The sequence below is a fragment of the Mycetomoellerius zeteki genome, unplaced genomic scaffold, assembly GCF_001594055.1.
Source record: "Mycetomoellerius zeteki isolate Tzet28-1 unplaced genomic scaffold, Tzet1.0 scaffold407, whole genome shotgun sequence".
Taxonomy (NCBI): Eukaryota; Metazoa; Arthropoda; class Insecta; order Hymenoptera; family Formicidae; genus Mycetomoellerius; species Mycetomoellerius zeteki.
In genome coordinates, this window is record NW_017257400.1 from 991,047 (window position 1) to 1,011,244 (window position 20,198).

The window sequence follows — 20,198 nt, forward strand, 5'->3', positions numbered from 1 at the left end:
TTTTTGGACCCTAAATGAATAGTTATAAGTTATATATATTAATCGATGAAGAGAGGAGAGAGACACTTAAAGTATGAAACAAAAGGTTTTAATTGCCTAATTGAAATGTGGTCAATATATGTTCTAGGAGCACTCAGGAAACCTCTCCTATAAAGTTAGGCTTATGGAATTTTTGATTCTCTTTTGATACCTTAAAATTTTAGGCATGTCTCAAAATTGTTCATCCGAAGCTCAAATTCTCCTATAAAACTGGACATAGTTCTTTATGTGTTAATATAACACAAGACAAATATACTAGAAAGTAATACAAATATTATCTAAGAAGATAAACACAAAAAAGGTGATGCTGACACAATTTGTAAACAAATTATGAAAGCACATATTTTTTCAAAAATTAATACGTATTTTATTTATTTATCTTAGAATTTACGTTTTAAAACACATTATGTTTATGTCATTTATTCATTCACTTACTCATAAATTATATTGTTTCATTTTGACAGTAAGAAATGTTGTGAACATCAATTTAATATACTATTTAAATAACGTTTACTTTATGTCAAATTAACACTCGAATATGTTAAAAATTCAATCCAAAATTTTAATAAGAACGGACCATTTCTAACACAAATACGAAATATTTTTTACTGTGCATTTATAGAAAATCGATATCGAATAGATAAATTCGCATCCGGCTGTACTCTCAGCGATCTCGCGTTCAGTAACTGGTTTTGAAAGGCGCACATGTCCTTCAGGGACGCGGAATCGCGGTTCGTCCTTGGCCATGGAACATGGCCGTCCACGTAATACGCTCGTGTGTAGTAATTCTTTTAAGTAATTCTTAACTGTTACGTTCCACGTAATCTATGTAACACGTTCGATCATCGCGCGTTTCTCAGTTTTCATAATTTGTCTGCAAAGTAACGGTTTTTCTTTCGATATCATTTCACCGAAAAATTTGATTAAAGAGGATAAAAATTAGTACCAAGTTCAAGTTTCTGAAAATTCTAATTGTAAATAATAGTTTTAATTTTTAATTGCAAATCATAGTTTGTGCTTAGTTGGTATTTGTTAACCGCTGGATTCCATTTGCTAAAAAAAAGTATCTACCGTTCGATTAGTCTTAAATCGAATATCTCTAAAACGTCAATGGAATAATAATTGACGCCAGCATCGCTGGCTGAATATCTTTTCAATGAAATGAGAAAAGAATGAAAGTGAAAGACAACGTTTTTGTATCGGAACGTAGTTTTACAATCTTCGAACGCGGTTTTAAAAGTTGTTTTTAAGTAAAATCGTGTCATTTCTCATTTTATCTTTTAATCTGACGGATCAGTAAAAGTATAACAATTTCTTATAAGAATTTCTTTCGCCCCTTTCCATCTTTATTAGCTAACTATTATACAAAAATATATACGGTAGATTGATTTCTGCACACAAATAATATTTATGATCGTTTATCGATCTAAATTTACATCTTCCACGAACGGTAATCGGTAAAGGAAACACAAGAATAATTAATGTCGTCATGATACAGCAATATGATCGAGCTAACTGTGGAAATATTTCCAAGCTCTGTTAATAAATGTGCGGGATTCTTACTATGTGTGATATCCAGTTTCTCACAATTTTCGACGTACACAGTCGATTGAATGTGATATGTTTTCTTTCCTTGCGATATACGAGCGCATTATTTCGTTTCCTAGTGATTACTTGGAAAAGATTGATACATATCCTTGATAATGTAACACGTGAAGGGACGATTCGCATCTTTTTCTTGAAATAGCAAACGGCTGCATCTCGACTTATCGATCGATGCGTGTTCGCTTAATCGACGTTGTGTATATGACATGATTAGATAATTGTTGGGTAAGCAGAAGCGCACGGGACATCATAAGCGAAAGTTACGCGGAAACTGACCCGGTGCAATGCGTTTGACCGCATTTTGCTAAATAGGATCTTCGATGATATTTTCATCCGAAGATAAATCGACGTAGTGTACGTTGATAAATTATACAAGCAAGAATAAATACCTGATGCAACCGGTACATGTTGGCAGTTAATAATATATAAGATTAGTATAAGATGCTGTCATGCAAAATAAGATGTCCATACGCATATCTGTCGATATTTTCTTTTAATGAAATTTAAAAACGTTAAGCTTGACTCTTGAGAATTAATTAAAGGCGGTTATTTAATCCTTAGTATAATTTTCCGGTCTTTTACTACACACGATAGGTCATTCGTATCTAAGTTAATTTTTATTATTTTTAAAAATATGTAAAAATTGTTAAGTGATTCTTACATATCTTTGGAAAATATTTACATTGAAAAAAAACTGTTCATTTGACTAAATTAATTTACTTGTCTTTATTTCTTTCGTTGAAAAATGTATGTATGTATGTCAAATATAATATATTTGACTTAAATATAATCGAAAGAAATGAAGACAAGCTAAATTAATTTAATCAAATGAACAACTTTTTCTCAGTGCATTAAAAAAATTGTGTATTTAAAAAAAAGAGAAAAAAATAAGGATTATTACTCAGGTATTCCTGAAAAAAAAAAAAAAAAAAAAATATACTAAACTTTAATAGATATTTGTTTGAATATAATATTTATTTAAAAAATTAAATCAAATTAACGGTTCTTGTATTAAACAAATATATGTTTATATTTAATAATTCAGCTAGTGCTATTCAAACAAATATTTATTAAAATTCAGTACATTTTTTCTCAGTATAGTATTAAAAAAAAGAAATGAGCAGGACACAAATGACACATTGTGTGTACTAACAAGAGAATCTCTCGAGATGTCATTTTGAAAAAAAATTGGTAAATAATTATTCTAAAAACGCGATTGAATATAACTAATTTTGTTGTAAAACTTTTGTATAAAACATTTTTTTATATAGTTTTCGAGATATAACGGAAAAAGCTGAAAACCGCTGTACACGTAAGGGGTGATTTCATCCCTTCAAACCGCGTTTTAGCCGCAACTGATATTTTCTAAATTCATCTCTTTATGTAAGCTACAAGTTCACAAAGTCATTAAAATCAGAATTTGACACCTGGAGAGGTTTTCTTGTAAGAGTTGAAAAAAATTAATTCGTGTTTACAGAATACCTTTTTTAACGCCTTGATCAAAACTTCGCGAAAAATTGCGCTTCCGCACGCAAGTACGATAAAATTAGAGGGAACATCAGTTCCGCGTTAACGACGCAGCTATCAGCCGCGCGGATTCGTAAAACACGCGGCCACGCTCGTCGAACCAATTAAATTATACAAATCGATCCGGGGAGAAAGTCCGCGGAGAGAGAACGTGGCACAAGCCACAAGCGTTAAAGGAAACAATTTGCGATGTAGTACGAAGTCCACGAAGCGACGCCTTTACTCGCATACGGTACCGCACGAGCAGAAACGTATATACGTATATACATATGCTCATCCGCATGTGCATTGCGCTTGCGAGCGTGGTGTCAGCGCGCGCTCAGGAAGCCGCGACTGTAATTTTACAGATCATTTCCCGCAAACACGCAATTCTCCTGAAAATTACAAGGCTACGGAGGGGGCAGGCAGCGCCGTATTGTACACCTCGGCCCCTTTTCTTGCGCACGTGCGCGCACACGCGTCCTCGTGACACGCGCGGTTTCCGGTACATGAACGTCGAAGGATGCATGCGGAAGCCACCGACTGATGAGGGTTACTTTCTGACGACTGTTATTAATTGAAACGTTAAGACACGTGACATATATGTCAATTAATGGACGCTTTTCTTTTAAATTCCTGCGAATGTCGCGAAGAATGAATGGAAGCCACCAGCTGATGAGGGTTGCTTTCTAATAACTACCCTGGTGAGAATTTTCTCAGAATTTTTCATATAATTTTTTAGAATATTTCTATATAATTTTATAACTTTCTCACATTTTTTATACGAATTGGAACTTCTCAAAAAATCTACATTTTTTCTAAAAAAAATTTCATATATGTTACTTATGAAATATCATCAGATTTCTTAAAGTTTTTGTAAGTATAATTTCTAATGAAATGTTATAAAATCTAAAAAATTAAAAAATATTTTTTAAAAATTATGGGATGAGAAATTTCAGAATATTTCAGAATTCACTTGTATGAAAAATTCTGAGAAAAGATGTAAATTTTCCGAATATTTCTGAATATTTCTGAAAAATGTCCCAATTCGTATAAAAATTATGAGAAAAATTTTCACCAGAGTATTATTAATTGAGACACATGGAAGCCATGACACAAATGTCAATAATGGACGCTTTTAAAGGTCACGTAAGAAAATCGCACCTAACAATTTATTTTAATCGTCGTTCGTTTATAGATTCGTTTAAAATGAATAATTTCTACGGAAGAAATTAAGATCTGTTAAAAAGTCATACTTCCTCGAGGAAGAAAGAAAAACAGAATTATCGATTAATTCGTAAAGAATAGACGAGATGAAGTTTGACCGATTCGGGGCGGTGGATCTCTGGCATTTATCGCGACTTCGCAGCCCGGAAGCCAGCTGAGCGATCGCTCGGTTCCCCCGAGGGAAAGTGGCCCGAGCAACTTTCACTTGCTGGCAAGCCAGACCACCGCTTCGCGAATAACGCCACAACAAGAATCCTGAGCATTGTACGTGGGCAGAAAGGGGCCCTGTCGCGACGCAATATTTTTGCGCGATTAAATGCGACACGCAATGACAGATTTATACCTCTCCTGACAAAATATATGAATATATATGTGATGATATATTAAGTGTTTTCAATATTGTATCATTTTTTTTGTAGATATAAAATATTGACACAATCTTTACAAGCAACTGTATATATATAACATATTAGAAAACTACTTGAGAACACGTTTAGATCCATTTTATACAGACCAACAAATGATGAGAATAAAAGATTAGGCGTGCACGAATTCCTTAGGCGGTGTTTACAGGAAAAGCATCCATTATATGTAAATTTTGCTTTCATCATTTCTAAGAGATCGCATCTTGTGAAAAATTAATTAAAATAAAAAAATTCATATGTTTATCTTAATTCACCATAAAGACCGTAATGAACGTGGACGCTAAATGTCAATTTGTGCATTAAACCGCGATTGCATTGAGCGAGTTATCGCGAGCTCGTAAAATTTTGTTCCGTCATGAAATGTTTTATGCCTCTTGCAGTTTGTCGGATTAAGATCGAACAGATAGTCTGCATACATTTACATATTTCAAATAGAACAATGCTTTTATATGTTATCGCTTGATGAAAATTTGTCTCGGGCAAATTTGTCGAAATTACATGAAGTACTTTACTTATAAACTTTCTGTATGGAAATATTTAAAAACACATTGACAGAATCTTTTAATTATTTGTCAAATCCATCGATCTGCACGCGGCGTGTGCCCGCGTACGCCCAGAGAAATCAGATTGTACCAGGATGAAAGAGAAATCCGCGCTCATAGCGGAACAGGAGGAGGACGCGGTTTATTAAAGAACGAGGAAAAGAGAAAGAGAAGTCGAAAGGAACGGATACAAGCAGGAGGGGGCAAGTCAGGAAGAGTAACCGTGTCTTTCCTTCTTCTGCTTCTGCTCCCTACTTGCGGTAGAGCGTTTCTTTTTTTTCCCCCCTTTCTCACGCGTGTAAAACTCGCGGAAACGAGTCTGCTCGATGCGTGTTGTGGCGCATGCATACCGTGTGCAACGCGTAAATATGGCGTGCAACGTGGATCCAGGAAGCAAAATTGACGCGCCATGTCCAATAAGGTATATACGTCAGAATGAATAATATGTGATTTTTCTACTCTAAGTCCTCTAAAGATTTTGTTTAATAAAATGGTTTGATACATGTTTGAATATATTGTTTGATATAGTTATATTCAATATGTTGACACTCATTTGCTATAATAAAACATAACTCAGAAAACAAAATTTAACAGAAAATTAGTTTAAATGTTTCAAATCATTAGAATTTTAAAGCATTAATTTTGAAACGCAATTTTAATTAGTTTTTTAAAATAGATTTTTATGTTTTTATTTTTTTCTGCAATCAATTAAGAACAGTAATTTTTTACTTATGTCATTATTGTAGCAAATGGGCAATACGTATTTAATATATTGTTTGTTCAAATAGTAGATATTATCAGATTTTCAAATTAAATTTAAAAATTAAAAGTGACGTGAAAATATATAAATGATATTGATCTCTCTCCTTCTATCTCTCAAAATTGCAAATGATGCCAAAATTCGTTCATATTGGGATTAACAGAAATTCTAGGAAACTTGTCCAATTCCTATTTTAATTTTCACACACACACAGTTCGGTTATTATTTTTTAAATGATCACAGTTGTCACGCCCGGAAAGATGCTAAGAACGGTTTATTTTAATATGCTGGTAAAGACGATGCATTTACGAGGCTCGTTGACTCGAACGAAGTTGACCTAGTCAGAGGCACCCGCTGGCCGTCTAATCTAAAATTAATTCCTAACAGCTGCTGCCGACTAATGCGCGTATATCGCACATCCATGCTTATTCTGCCAGCTTTTATTATTTTCATGCCATGTCAAGGCCGCATTCCGTTTCTCTCCTCCGGCTTCTCGGTGACGAGGCGAACGAAAAAGTGCGTAAACCGGAAGAAGAGAAAGGAGGAAGTACTGAATGCGCGCACGCGTGTTAATTATGCGAGTCTTATTGCCACGATCGCGATAAGTAATGATAGATTTCATTTACTAGAAAAACGTAATATTTTCACCTAGTGTCCGACGAAGAATGCACATTTCTACTACATGCCCACGTAAAGTTTTTATTTTCATTTCGAACAGAATTATGCCATTTATCTTATACCATAATATAATTACACTTGAAATATATCTCGAATGATCCATTAAAAAAAGATTAAGTTGCGTAAAGTGATAAAAATTGGTTTGCGTAACATTTGTTGTACTGATTTCTTTCAAATCGAGATTTTCTTATTTTTTATACAAACGAACGGAAACTCGTCGTTCTTGCGAATATTTTTCTCATCCAGCCGTTGCTGATCGTTCTCGAGATGCATTGTGTCGCTTGCAATAATTACCTTTTGCCCGATAATCGACCTCTTATCTTGCCTGACGCTCCACCAGGATATGCAATTTATTGCGACAATAATTGACAATTATCGCTTCCTTTCCTTAGGAATATACAGACTAGATCGAAGCGATATCGGCGCTCTATAAGGTCAATTTTAATTGATTCGATTCGCCCGTCACGAGACACCTTTAATTGGAAACTCCGTACGAGGTGGATAATTAAGATATGCCAATTATTTCCTTCCTTCCGATGGGAGTTTTCTCTTCTTCGCTATGACCACCCCCGCTACAAGGTTCATATTTATATTCATAAAATGAAGAAATTAGTGAACACTTCAGAATAATTGAAGTCTCTCATATACACGAATCCGTGGAAAATTTGTTCCCGACAACTTGTTTAAACTGTACCTATATTTATTTAATAATTTTCACGTTAAATGCATCAAGATTTCCTTCACAGGTCGCTATCTAGAAACAATTTTTTATCGCGTACACGGAAAGAACGATTTTAGTGAAGTATCTAAAAATAATTAAAGCTGAAAATAATTGTGTTGGCCATTAAAATAATTATACAGGACGTTCACAAACTGATTGATAGACTGTCAAAACTTTTTACTTCATTGCTCATCGTGCTTGAGGTTCCTACAAAGTTATTTTATAATCCAACAAAATTATTTTCTGTCGAGCTAAACTTTATAGATACTTCAGCAAAATCATTCTTTCCATGTATAAGGAATTATCCGGGCAATGTCATCAAAATGTAAATCAAAAAAAGTCTCAGTAGATAATTAAGATGTATAGTTCCGGGATTGAGGCAGAAAAAAGGTATTTCACAAGACTGGACCCGTATTCGTTAACGGTAGGTCGGCATATCTAACGGCAACAACTTTCTCATTGCTGTGCCGAAAAGTACGAGCCCACGTGCCACTTGGAGAAAGGAGGCCATCCAAATGTCAGCCCTGCATGGCGGTGCCTCGAATATATCCTGCGTGTAGGGTAAAAGTTTTAACGATAACTCATTTTAGTGTAGTCAAGCTACTGAATTTCACACCGATAAAAACGGGTTTTCTAGGCAAAACCAAGCCAGAATCGAATATTCTAGCAAGCGCGCGAATGAAACAATGATCTGTATCAATCTGGCAGTAAAATGTACGAATTAAAAAGTCGGAGAAAAAAAAATGAAACTTGTTTTGCGCGATACTTCCTACCCGGTAACGAAAGATTACTTCCAGCTCTTTCCTGCCGCTCCATATCGCTGGAAAGCGGTGTAAGCAGTTATGCGCATTTTCTTCATTAATTACCAGGCACGAGTAAATGAGAAAAACGATTAACAGAAGAAAAGATAATAGAGGTCTGGAACGCGGAAAATCATCATTGTGAGCTTCCGCGCTTTTGTAAAATAAATCAATGAAAGAGATCCCTTCGGTATCTATAAGCAATAGTAATACTTTTTTTACAAACAAAACGATTAATTGTGTAGCGCTTACATACCGATAATACAGTTATATAGGGTCGTATCTCTCTTTAAAAGGTTTCGTATTGCACTTTTTCGATTTAAGTAACGATCGTGATATCTGGAAAGTGGAAAGTCTTGGCATAATCATGCTTTTGGCGAGCACACATCAGTATCCTCGATTTCGACTGTTCCCAAATGCAGAGACTATGAATCATTTACATCTTTGGATTCGCCGAGAAATGTAAATGATAGTTTCGCTTTTCATTAATTCAAACGACTTTCGATTGTCATTAATCGTTTGACGTCACGTTCGATAAAATCATTTCTAAAACTCATTAAGATTATTTATTATTTTATCGTACGTTACTTCTGTTAACAATTAAATCCGATAATAAGAAAAACGTAACATGTCAAATAATTTCTAAAAAGATTTAAGATTCGATCAAAATAGGCATACGTTGAAAATATAAACTACAACAAAGCATCAAACATATTTATAAAACGAAAAATTCATTTAAAATTAAATAGAAAATATAATTTCTTATTTGTTAAAGGTATCTGAAACTCGATTTGTAAAAAAAAAATAATTGTCCACAACGATAATTCCCTGAAATATTTCGCAGTTTCTCTAAAAGGCTCTGTCGCATTACAAATTATCTGTCTAGCAAACTTGATCGGAGTAGGAAGTCGCGTGCCGCGTGACTTTCACTTTCACCGAAATAACGGGGACGCAGGAACGATTGCGTATATCCGCGGGCATATGTCTCATACGAACACGCACGTACGTATGCTTCTCTGACGGTTCGCCTTTCTCTCGTAAACAGCGCGACCCTTTCTTTCTCCTGTTCTTTATTTGTTCCTTTTTCCGGTGCGAAAAGAGAAACCCGTCTTTAAATTACTTTTCGAACGCACGATATTGAAGGAAGGAAGGGTTCGAGACGTGCCAAGCCCTTTCGCTCATTGCAAGTTTAAGTCGCCTGATGTCCATTTCTATCAATGTAGATTAACTGTAATCTCGGTTTAATTTACTTTTCAGCTTTTTCTAGCATTAAAAAAGGATAAAGAGTAAATTAAATCAAGATTAAAGTTAATTTATATTGACAAAAATGGAAATGAAAAATATAAATCTTTCAAATATAAAGTGCCTTTTTTCGTTAAACTTTTATATATTGAGAGAAAGAGAAAGAGAGAGAGAGAGAGAGAGAGATTCGTTATTTCTTCGAGATATTTTAACCAATAATATTCGGTCAGAATGAAAATTAATACCATTACGAACTTTAATAGATAGTAACTTCGTTAAAAATGAATGACATTTAAAATTAAAAGAAAGCTTTAAATCTTAAAATCTCTACTTTCCAAAGGTCACTAGGTTTTTGAGTTTCTTTGAGTGAATTCGGTGATTTTTATCAAATATATAGAAAACTATAACTACAAAAATCTAAAAATATATAAAACAACGAGCTAGACAAAATGGAAAATTTTTTTCTCACTTTATAAGTCTGTCATGTGCTCAGAAAAAAAAACTTTCGAAAATTTTCAACTTTCTAATGTAAAAGCTTAAAATTTTTCCTACAAAATTGATTTTTTGAATATTCTTAAAATTTTTTATTACTAACTTCACGGAAATAAAAAAAACATTTTGATTTTGATTGTTCATAACTCCGTAAAAATTATTGTATCGCGATAAAAAAAACAGATTCTTAAAGCTGAAAACTTGCTTTATTGGTATAATTATCAAATTTTTTTAAAATAGAAATATAGACACACAAATGTAGCAGCGCCACGAATTTTGTTCCGACCTTATTCTAATTCTGAGTATTAGAAAAAAGTACAGAGTAAAATCTGAAATTAAAATTAATCTATATTGATAAAAATGGATATGCCAAATTATTTTCTTATACTTATGCAATTATATATTCTTATGCTTATACATAATAAAATTGAACTTACTGAACAACTGACGCATTTCAATTAGTATAAAACATGGTACCATTTCGATGGACGGTCTTTTGTGTTTTAACGTTTTTATCTCGTTTCGACAAAGGTCTATTTAAAGAACGTTTAGATAATAGCGACTAATGATACGTGCAAGCGTACATACATTATGCACCTGTACGCGTACATATACTCTTGCAAGTAAATTTAACGAATTCGTTCTTCCCTAGCTCGTTTGTCCAGTTCTGACGTATCGGATCGTGGTATCTTCCGGTTCTCGCAAAGAAAGAACGCACGTAGCCTGTAATAACGATTAATAGACAGGAGATTAGCAGCAGATTTCTTCTCTTGCCGATTAACGTCACGCGAAAAAAAATATCAAACTAATGACGATGCAACTATATACATATTCACAATCTTGTGCGAATATGTTCGTCGCATAACTTTGATTACATTTTATTAAAATCATATAGTACATTTGATTTTTACAGGGATTTAAAATCTAAATTTTTCAAATTTAGAGACGGTTACCATTCAAAATTCATACATCATAATATCGATATATAATCCATGTAACTTTAAAAAAATATAAATATAAAAATATAAATTAAATTAATTTTTTATCGTTGCTTTCTCATAAATTATTTCCGCTGTATTTTTATACATCACGATGTAACGTGTGTTTGTTGCAATATGTAGGAATATTAGCGACATTAACATTTGTTCAGATCGACACGCGGAATATGCCGTCGTGAAACCTTGGGATACCGCACGGTCGAGAATTTATCATTGATTTATGAAGTGCACCAGAACTAGTTTTAGCTCGAGCAGGTTGAACACTGTTTCTATATCGACCAACGCTACAACGTCCAACGATCACGGTAATATTAGCCTGCTAATGAGATCAAATCCCCCATTTACTATTTCCATGTTTATTAAAAAGCAGCGCAATCTAATTCTAACTTAATATTCATTCATACGTCGCGTGTGTTTCTGCACTATTTCGTAGCATTTTATTAATATTTTACATGCGCACACGTGAGCGCAGATTCGATGTGTCTAACATAAAATTATTTTTACTGTTACATTTACTGCATTAAGAAATTATTTTTTCCAATTCCATAAAATTATTATTTATATATCAACGAAGGTAACTTAATTATGCCTATTTATATCGTGCTATATTAAATTGTACTTATGGTATTTTGTCAATCGTATTTTATTTGAAATGTATAAAGATATTCAGTCAAATTTAATTTTCTACATAAGCAACGGTATCGAGAATAGATAAGGTTTTTTATGATTTTATTGTAATCAAAAATATGAAATAATCATAAGATTTTTGTGACAATCTTATAACAAATTCTTTTCTTATTTACGGAATAAACCATAAATTGTGCTCGTTTTCTAATTTATCTGTTTACCTAATTTATCTAATTAAATAATTATGGACGCAAACAAATTTACTTATTTGTGATGAAAAGACTTGACTTCCTATATGATATTCAGACGTTTAAAAAAACGATCGTTAACTCAAGATGGTTATACAATGTTAACTATCGATAATATTTGCGTACAACAAGATTGTCTTTTTTTAGTCGTGATATTTTTTCATTATCAAACGGGAAGATTCCTCGATCGTTATCGTAGGACATTCTCCGATTCCAGGAGGCCGATCACCATCAAGCCGCCATTTTTTGTCCCTATTATATACAGAAGATAATATATCTTTACATCGACCACAGCAGCACAGAACCGGTTGTCTACTTGCATTCTTACGTTATTTAAAAAGTTTTAAAGGTTTTTTCGACAATTTTGCTATCGTAATTTACTTTGCTATTTACATTGTAATTAGGAACATGAAGAAGCATGCTTTTCTTATTTTAAGACTTCTGTTTATTCTTATTTATCAGACATACGACATATCTTCAACCGCAAATTAGAAATGATTGAAAAATAGGAATAATAACCGGTTCTTTATTAAAATTATTCAAAACGAAGCTATGATTTAACTCCTCAGGCTGTTCATATGTTGTTATCTCTAAATTTATGATCGTGAACAATATAAAATAATACGGAATTAAATTAAAATAAAGTTAATAAGAGTCTAGAACGGTCGATAGTACGCAGTTGTATTTTGTAGAATAATAAATATTAATTTATTAAATATATAAGATTATTTGCAAAACTTAAGACGAAATTTCTACGATTTTAATCTTATATTTTTGTGATTTTAATCTTATATTTATAATACTCATGTTTACTGAAGATGGTTTAATTTGAGCCGAAATATTTATTTTCGAAAAACGCTGAAAAAATGTTATATCAATATTATTTTAAATGAAAGTAATTTTGTTAATTCAGTAACACACACACTATCAATGAAACATTTTATTAAAACAAGAGTATTCCGTATTTATTTCATTAATAATGTTATTGAATTAATAAAATTATTTTCAATTGAAATAGTGTTGATATAACATCATATTGTTTTATCTATATATCAATTTATTATTTTATAAAATATAACCGCACTATACAGACTTTTAGTAGCGCTGTTTTAATTAACTTTGTGATTTCAATTTCAAGATTTCTTACTTATTTATTTTGTAAAACACGGATATCAACAATTATATATTTCAGGACAAAGTTCCACGAGCAATAATGAGAGCCGCTAGCGAAAAGCGCAAAGGTGTCTATTCCTAAGAATGGCACGTGATTACTTTCTCCGACAGCCTGCACGGCTGGACATTTGTCGACAACGCCGGCGACGATGACGACGACGCAGCGATGAGTACGATGACGACGTAGTCGAGAATCGTGCGCAACGCCAGCTGTCTTCCGGGTTTAAGGCTGAATAGCCAGGTTTCCACGGTGTAGGTTTGCACGATGGAAACAGTCTCGCGATGTCGGCGAGTGAGATCGAGAGAACTTTTCCTATACGCGTGACGGCATATGTGAAAATTGCAATCGCGAAATTACAACTTCCCGTTGAGATTTTTGACCGACAGACTCGATTAAATGAAACTCATAACAGATTTGAAATCTGTGTATTTCAGTAAACAATTTAATTAAATAACGTCGAAAATACGGAAATGAAATCAGAGAATTCTATGCAAGAACGCTGAATATTTTCAGTAGAACGGAATTCAATATTTTTAACGCGGCACACGCATTTTTACATCGATCTATTTTTTAGTATGACTTTCCCACGTGTATGAAAGAATTAACACTTTTTACACGTACATACACGGTTCGATAGTTTGATTGCATATTACATTTCAAATGATACCAGCGATCGGATAACTATAATCGAAAGGCAATCTTTAACCGTGGCCTTGCTGACCTAACCGACAATACAACCTTGAATGATTGAATAATAACGGGATTTCACGTATTTTGTATGGACGAGCTTAAGTATTCAGATTACAATTAAGATTCTATGCGTTTTCGAGTCTACACGCTGCAATGTAATGTTAACCGATATGTTAATCGATACGTTAACATTATATCTGTTGAAGTCGACTATACAGAAAAGAGAAAAGAATATAAGAGAAAAGATTATCAGTGGGGTCTTGAAGAAGGCTTGCTAATCACATCGTCGATATCGTCGTCTGCAAAAAAAAACCGGTTTACGTACTGTCTTTATCATTAATGTTTGATTATGGTGAATGCACACGTGCAACTTTGATATCAAAAATATCGCGTGTTAAACGCGTTCTCTAATTATGCTCAGAAAATGAACTCACGAGTACTCTGTATTTCGATTTTTTTTTTACAATGACTCAACGAGAGTAAGAATCTCTTTCTCTTTATATAAATTATACAGGAAATATTAATATTATAATTCTTGGCGTAATTATATTATAAGAATCTCAAACAGTATTATTGAATTAATATTACTGAAGTTTTCTGATTTATTAATCTGAAAAAATATGCAATACTGTATTAAATTTTGTTAGCTAATTATTGCACTGAGAAAAATGTTTTATAAATCAACAAAACGTATCAAGAATAGGACATTAAAGAAAATATCTGTTAACCAGATAATTTTTGATAATCAGGAATTTTATTTGATCTCACCAAATTTCCATTCTTTGTTGCTTTAATCAAAATATTTTTCTCAATATATAAGATAGCGATAAAGTGGTAGTTATCAGCTAATTACATGAATTCCCGGAAATTTGAATAACCGGATTGTTACGATTTCGAGATTTTATCTGTAAGTACAGTCCCGATGCAATAATGAACTTCGAAGTCTTTCGACTTAAATTTCTCGCAGCTGTCGTAATTTTGTTGCACGACCGGCTCGGAAAGAAGTTTGCACAACACACTTTCTCTGCCCCGCTGAAAAATTATTTGTTATCTCGACACTGACATGTGGCGTCAGTGTAATTATTACCTATCGTATAATTAACACTTGACTAATCACGAGTCCAATGAAGGCCATTTTCGTGCATTCAATTGGACCAATAATTAATAATCGATGAATTTCGAAAAAAAATTGTCCAAACTCTATTTTATTTCGTAATGTAAATAATATGTATAGTATTGACGCAATACGATCGATTTCGCATGCAGCTTGACTTACGACTTTGCAAGTGAAACTTACCTGGAAGAAGATAAGAACGATTCGTCAGTTGTTAGCTATTAGTCAGTTAATGTTAAAACGAGTAGGCGTCTAGCTTTCGCTATGTCGCGATGATTTGTTTCAATTCGGTTACGTAATATAACCAGGAAATAAAGCTTTTATATGTGTGTGTGTGTAGAAAATAATATAAATAATTCAATAAATAAATGTATATTTCTATACATGTGAACACTTCCAAATAATTCAAGAATCTAATTAATAAATAATTTTGGTTATAGGACCAACTCCAGAAGATGCTCATCGGAGATTTTGAAAGATCAGGATGAATGAATAATGGGAGAATCCCTAAATAATCGTCTCTAGCGATTGCAATGTCGTCCAGCGAAATCGAATTTCGCGTATCGACTTCTTTAAAAGGCAAAGCACGTGGACTGCACTCGTGTCCCGAATGCAGTCCGCAACATGCATGTATTATTGTCGAACGGTATACATATATATCAGCGCGTTAAAAAAAATGTCTCACACGTGCACACATATTTACGTACACGCACACGTTACACTTTGTAGTTTCACCTGTTTTATCGGGATACAACAGTACAGCAGACTTCGTGCACAGGATCTTATACAATGTGCCTGTTAAGGAAAATGCGAGTACTTTCTCGCGAATGTGACTTATGCCCGTTTCTACCAATGTAGATTATAACTTTAATCTCGGTTTATAACTTATACTTTTTATTTGTTTCTAATCTCAAGAATTGAATAAAAATGAAGAGTCAGTTAAACCGAAATTAAAATTATTCTATATTGATGGAAATAGACGTTAAACAATTTATAAATGCATTTTATAATTAGTATATACTCATGGATGTAAGAGATTTTCTCAGCCTGTGCTGCGTGATCTTCTACAAATATCTTTAGTATAACAAATATCTATTTATTTTTTAAAAAATTGCAAAAGATTTTTAAAGCGGAATTCCAATCAGAGCATCATCAAGGTCGAGAACAAGATATCTTGAGGTCGTAGGTCGACGCGCGAGTTAACTCGGAAACTCCGCTCGTATAATCGGAGATGCGGTTCAATATCGACAAGATTGTTGGCTTTACGTCATGGCTTAGTCGGTTTTTTATATCTGATAATTTCTATGTAATCAATTCGAACATCTGAAATTCTAAAAGGCATATTCATAGTGCGTGAACTAGATAAATCGATAATGATTCATAAGGGAAATTTATCGATCAAAAAAACTAACAGATTTTATGTAAATCATCTTTGAAATAACAACTGCGAAGATTGTCAGGAAAATTCTTATTTCAGAAAAATTGTTTCTTAATTAAATAATCGCAAAATAATTTTGCATTTGAATGAAAATCTAAAATCATCTTTATTAATTATAAATTGTATATATTTGATATAATAATTCTGAACAATTTTAGTTTACAAAAGATCTTTCTGCATGTTGCTAATTTGCACGAAGTGCACACAAAATTGTGTTCAGGTTTACATTATAAACATTCTCTTACTGTGAGTTTTTGAAAATATCCCTCAAATGTCTTCCTGAGAATGTCTTGATGAGACATTTTCGCATTACAGAATTTAAATAACGTGATTAGCAAATTTCGTAAAAAGGATAATTTCGAGATACGAATTTGTCACTATTATGATGACGCGAGACTAACAACAATAATGTTATATGCTTTAGGACTAGGTGAGGCTAGACTAACCCATCCTTCGCATTGTGCATTCGCAAACGCGATTCTAATCTATTGTGCTCGATAACAATATCGCGGACACGAGTATCGCTATTCCAACAAGCGTGCAGTCAAAGGCTATATCGGCTATTATTTGTGAACATAAATCGACAAAGTTTTAAAGTAAAACTTGGAAAAACTGAAACACACTTTGAAAAAATAATCTGCAATAAATTAACTTTATATGAATATTGATATATTCATATATATTGTAATATTCGTTTTATGAATATTGATTTACATCGAACAAATTACATGTATATAGAAAAAAATTGTGTTAGAAAAGAGTATTAAAAAATCGTAAAAAAGTAAAATTTTCTGTCATTAAAATTTGGCATGTGCTATGCTAAATATCATGTTTCTCACGTATGTTTATGTCCAATAATAAATTATGATGAAAAATTTTGGATCTTTAACAAGATTAAAGAATTTTTATTATAAAGTAACAATATAATTAATTTTTATTATATTCATAGAAAAAATGGACAATTCTTTTAGTACCCAAATTGCTGAGATTATTGAGTAAATATTAGATATTATTATACGCTCAAAAAATGAATTTTCAACAAATATTTTTTTCAAATATTCGTTAAAGTGCACGGCAAACATTTTATTTTAAAATAGACGGCCAACATTTTGCTATTTTATCTTTTGTACCAAGAATAAGTATCTGATTCGTTTGTGCAAGTAAATTTGTTATGCTTGCCTTTTAAAATAATAATGGATATGAGAACTGAATATATAAAATAGGATAGGAATAGAACACAGTTCGTTCTAATTCGACGTTGGTACGACTTGAGAGCATATGCAAATAAACAATAATAGTTTCTCCACGGAAATTTTCTACTTGTATGACAAAGGGAGATGAATAGATAGAGAAAAAGAGAGAAGGAAAAAATGTGAACGCGAGCAGGAGCGAACTGAGGACGTGGGAGGATGCAAATACGAAGAGCCTTGAGTCGAATCCGCTGTAACTAGGATAGGTGCATAGATGAATTCACACGTTTACATACATGGAGACGGATGATTCATTCACGCTCCATGTTCGATTAATCCGACCCGCCTAGTTAACAGATATGTTTCGCGATAAACGGTGCAGGTAAAAGACGCTTCTCAACGACATTCGCAGTGACAGTCATTACAACTATACTTTGTTGCATCATGCATTATTTTAGCTAGAAATTAAAAGTAGTTAAGAGCACTCGAATATATATTTTTATTTCAATTTCATTATTGAGCAATAATTTTTTCAATCGTAAATCTTTTATGTTGCGTCATATATTACTAGTTATTTTAAAAAATTAAAAGTACTTAAGAATACGAATATATATTTTTATTTCAATTTTATCATCGAGCATATCATTTTCTCAAATCGTAAATTTCTTTCTATACATCTCTTCCGTTTGTCGTCTTAAAAATCTTTTATTTAAAAAAGGATTTAAAACTTGGAAATCGATCTTTTTCTAAATATTCTTATTACTCATACGCGTCTTTTAGCATGAAATTTTTTATTTATATATTATGAATTAACAAATGCACGCCAATTTCGGGTTGAGCGTTAATACGTTGATCATCGTGCAGTAGTCACAGATCGAATGTAGGCTGGCTAACGTAAGCAACAGGTGGGCGTTTCTACTGAACGACGACTTCTCCCTCTCCATTGCCACTACTTCTGTAGCCGATTTTCCAAGTGATATACCGTGACATTACACATCTTGATTCATAATCATTATGAAAAACCATCTTTAATTTCCACTCACACAGTTAGCGAAATAAAATCTCTCGCTGTGTGTGTGAGGATATATAGTGAAGGATATACATCGATGAATTTTTATCGATCTAAGTTTTCGTTTTGGAGAGACCGGCGTATCTGTCTAGTTCCAACTTGTGATATGCGTGCCTACCGTTCATGTAAACATGATGCTGCCTCCACAAGTGCTGGTACTGGGACCACCTGGAACTTGTGCTGTCTTCGTGGATGGGCGGTAGCGGCGGGTGTACTTGGTGGCCATGGGAGGTCGGCGGTAAGGGTGGTGGCGGTGGTTGTTGGGATTGCGGCTGCTGATGAGCCGGTGCGACTACGATGTGCGGATGCTGCGGCGGCTGCACCGGCTGCTGCTGATGCTGGGGTTGAGGATGGTGCGCCTGGGTGTGCAGCCCCCCAGCTGGTACCGGCGGTGGCGCCAATTGCTGATACTCCATAGCGCAGCTCATCCGATTGTCTCACGCGCGCATTTAATTATTCTCGCGGTATCTCACGCGGTCCCCCCGCCCCCCCGTAATGTTCAACGTGGTTAAACGACGAGTCTTCCGAGGTTTCCTTTCACTTGCAACGGGACGGGCGACGCGCTCGCATCCGTGACACCGGGGATGTTCGCGACGCGAGGAGCAACGCGATGTCTGTATGTATCGGCGAGGGAGTTATTTGAATTTATCGCGGGCTATTGATCACCGAGGCTGTCCGCCCGCTATCGAATAGATTCGGCTCCAGAAGCGAGGCGCGTCGTGGCGAACATATTATTTCTGAATGCCGAAGGCGGGAATCTCCGTGGGAATGCTTGTAAAGTCTAGCCTATGAATCAGCTGCGGAATTTTCCGCAATCGATCGTTTAGCGTTTCGCTCGATCAAATTATCCCGGCGAGGCGGATCGCTGTCTCTTCGACCACGTGATGGCTGTTAATCCTCTCGCTTTATCCGTCAGTAAGCTTGATTGAATCTTCAATTAGTCCACTCACAATAGGCTCGATACGATCATGATTCACTGAGAAAATCCAATATCCAATGAATAAAAAGAAAGGCACTTTTGCGAGATGTCGAACTAATGCGCTCGCAAGCTCGCGAGGTGACCACGCAACAGGATCCACGCTGCGAAGGGCACTGCTCCGATTCACGAATCACAAGGATCCCAGACTCGAAGTAAGTCCAGTGCACGATTAAACCGCGAGCTCTGAGAGTAGCACAGTGTCGACTGTCAAAATCGCCTCTCGTCAGCGTCTATCCGTCGGCATCGTATGCCGATTGGAGCACCATCGTTGCCGGAAGCGGCGCTCCTATTGGTCCCACTCCATAGTCGGCGAGAGGGGGCAGGGCACGGACGATGTGCCTCAACGTCGTCCTGGAGGTGAGCGTAGAGAGACAGCACGAGGAAGGATGGAGCGAGGAAGACGGAGGAACGCGGGCGTCCAGGCGGGCACAGACGGAGGGAGAAAGATAGAGGGTGGGTACAGAAAGGGAGAGGGAGAAAGAGAGAGGAAGAGGTTGGAGGGAAAAGAGAGAGAGAGAAAAAGAGAGAGAGAGAAAGAGAGAAGGAAAAAGAAACTCTCGCGTGCGTGTCTCAAACGTGTGGCGTCCGGAAAGACACTGAGTCGCAAGCGCCACGCCGTTCGAGAGGCTCTTTC

General features: G+C 34.6%; 1 protein-coding gene across 3 annotated transcripts in view; it reads right to left on the minus strand.

Annotated features, from left to right (window-relative positions):
• The window catches only part of LOC108726275 (PAR-domain protein 1), an 89,546-nt gene that overhangs the window by 16,353 nt on the left and 52,995 nt on the right, over nt 1-20,198 (minus strand). For 2 of the 3 annotated variants that reach the window (XM_018453741.1, XM_018453740.1), the window contains exon 1: nt 18,704-20,170. The exons of the other annotated variant lie outside the window; for it this stretch is intronic. In XM_018453741.1, coding sequence (XP_018309243.1) covers nt 18,704-19,013 — 310 coding nt within the window. In that variant the 5' untranslated portion in view covers nt 19,014-20,170. Of the gene's footprint in view, nt 1-18,703; nt 20,171-20,198 lie in introns of those variants that run through there. 3 annotated transcript variants of the gene reach the window in all.